The sequence below is a fragment of the Helobdella robusta genome (assembly GCF_000326865.2).
Source record: "Helobdella robusta unplaced genomic scaffold HELROscaffold_5, whole genome shotgun sequence".
Lineage (NCBI taxonomy): Eukaryota > Metazoa > Annelida > Clitellata > Rhynchobdellida > Glossiphoniidae > Helobdella > Helobdella robusta.
Window position 1 is genome coordinate 3,602,039 of NW_008705254.1, and position 2,676 is coordinate 3,604,714.

The 2,676-nt window shown below is 33.6% G+C and overlaps 1 protein-coding gene across 1 annotated transcript; it reads left to right on the plus strand.

The window, feature by feature from the left end:
• Positions 1-333: 333 nt before the first annotated feature.
• On the plus strand, positions 334-755 carry HELRODRAFT_147435 (hypothetical protein; the record flags this gene model as incomplete). The annotated part of the gene is made up of 2 exons (XM_009027317.1): positions 334-452; positions 656-755. Coding segments are annotated over 2 exons (219 nt in total), but the record flags the coding sequence as incomplete, so codon positions are not given.
• Positions 756-2,676: the final 1,921 nt, after the last annotated feature.

Genomic DNA, 2,676 nt, shown 5'->3' on the forward strand with positions numbered 1-2,676 from the left:
GATGTCAAAAAGTTTTTAAATATTTCTGTGAAAACTTGCTGCTAATTCTTATATAAAGTTTCACGACCATATAAAGTTTTTAATAAAATTATGTATGTATGTATCTGTATAAGTGAGTTCAATCAAAAGCCACTGACATATGGGCGACACGAAAAAATTTGAAGCTTAACAGAAAACAAAACAGCAACAACAACAAAACCACAATAAGTATAACTACAAAACGACAGAAAGAACAACATCGAGACAACAACAATCCTGACAACAAATATCGAAACAACAATAACACCACCAAAACAACACCTCACAGCAGACACGAACCCGGCCAACAAACACCACCCCACCCCGTCATGTTGTTCGTGCGAGTCAGCCAAGTATCAAATGACCTTCAGCAGTCTCTGGTCCAATCAGGCCCATCCGGAGTTCTTTTTTCAAGGTCGTTTGCAGCTGGTCACGTTATCATTTTTCTTTTGAAATTTTAAAAAATAATTCATTCAATTAATGAATAAAATTTAATTTAATCATTGATGTATGAGTGAATGAACGAATTAAAGGAATGGATAATGAATGAACGAACGAACGAACGAATGAACGAACGAACGAAAGCACGAATGAATGAATAAATGAATGAATACATTGGTGGATCAGATCGCAACAGAATGAAATGGTCAAACATCGTCGGTTCAACGCACAGCAGCAAATACATCATGTGGCAGTATGGGAGGGAGGTCTCAGATGGAATGGTCCACTTGTGTAAAGAAGGGGTGTCCAACATTGTCGAAGACGAGATGAGATTGCATGTAAGTTGCATTTTTTTTTATAAATTGTTTGATACACTTTGTGATTATTAATTAAGATTAGCAAAAGTTTTTACGCACAAAACTTTTGGCTTCAAGACAGTCCTTGTAAATTGAAATAAAACTATTTTCGATCTATTTATTTACAACACCAATAAAATGACTTTCGGTTTCGTTTATTAAAAATTGAACAATATGTTGTAAAACGGTATTGACGAGCGTTTATGACATGAATGTGGGAATGCATAATAAAAATGAGTGATGAATTAATGCATGCAGACAGAAACATTCCGTGATGCATGTGGGTGGACGCGAATATTTAATTAGGCATGCGACAATGAGAGTTGCCATCCATTAGTTAAAATTGGCGCCAAAAATGAATTCATTTCATAATATATTATTCGATACGAAAAATTTTGAAAAAAATTTTCCTAATTACCAACTGTGACCATGATGAAGATAAAATGGATGATCGTTGTAAGAGTAAGGCTTCTCTTCTCTTCATATTTCGCAAGCGTCTATTAAAATATTTTTCGTTAATTAAAATTTCTACCTGTACGTACGGCCCCAAGAGACCATTGTTTAGAAAAATCTTCATTTTTCATTCATTCGTTCGTTTATTCATTCAATCATTCATTCGTTCGTTTATTCATTCGTTCATTCATTCATTCATTCATTCATTCACTCATTCATTTATTCATTCATTCATTCATTCATCTGCTAATTACTTAATTCATTTACTTATTAGTTTACCTCTTCATTCACTTTGTAGTTCTTCAACTGAAAATGTCTAGTTAGAATTAGATAAGTTTTTGCAAAATTATTCAAAAAATATAACGTCAATAACCATCAATCACATCGTTCGCATCTGAATTCGAATGTTCAGCTTTGCTAAACATTGCCGATGAGCTAACCTAACATTGAAACTTGAAACAGACTCTGTTAATGATTTCAATTTTTATATGAAGTTTTACAACTGTTTAGTCCTTCTCTAGCTCGTGAGAAATACAAAATATAGAAACAGTCCTACAAAAGTTGCACCTAAATTGCAGCAGTAGCATATTACGCAGTACTTAATACGAAGTCGATAACTATAAATCTTTAGTGAAAATAGATTCTATTACAAATTCCTTTCTTTAGTTGCATTCTTTATAATACTATTGCAAAATGTACCACACTACTTGTATGTAAAAAAAAATTTGCACATATTTTGCGATCATTGAAATTTGATCAATTGAACCAGGTCAGCGCGCCGTGTTTCCTCAAAATCTCTAAAAGATCTCACAATTTTTTGAACCATTCATGACCCATTGTCATGGGGTAGTGAAAAAAGGAAAGTGTGGTATGCAATGCTGGTGCAGAGCTTTCTTTAGACTGTGGTCACAAAGCAAAATAACAGATAACAGTGGCCAAAACGAAGAATACTAAAATACAAATGCATCCATTAATGCGAATATAAACGGTATTGTTTGGAAAATAAAGAGGCCTCCTAACAATTGAAATTTTAATTTAAAACTTACATGCACCCTTTCAAATTTGAATCAGGTGAAAGATATTAGGACCATTGTTAAAACTGCCGGCATTGATTGGAATGAAGAATTTGGTTGGTCGGTTGGTTGGTTGGTTGGTTGGTTGGTTGGTTGGTTAGTTGGCTAGTTTGTTGATTTTGGTTAGTTAATTGATTGGTTAATTGGTTGGTCGGTCAATCGGCTGGATGGTTGGTTGTTTCGATCAAATGTATGATTATTAATACCCAATAAAGTTATATGTTGTTATATGTTAACATTTTCTATCATACAAACACAAACGAAAGACGAACAATCAAATTAAATATTGCTTAATACTTTAAAATGACGACCACCGCCACCACCATCAAGCAGCC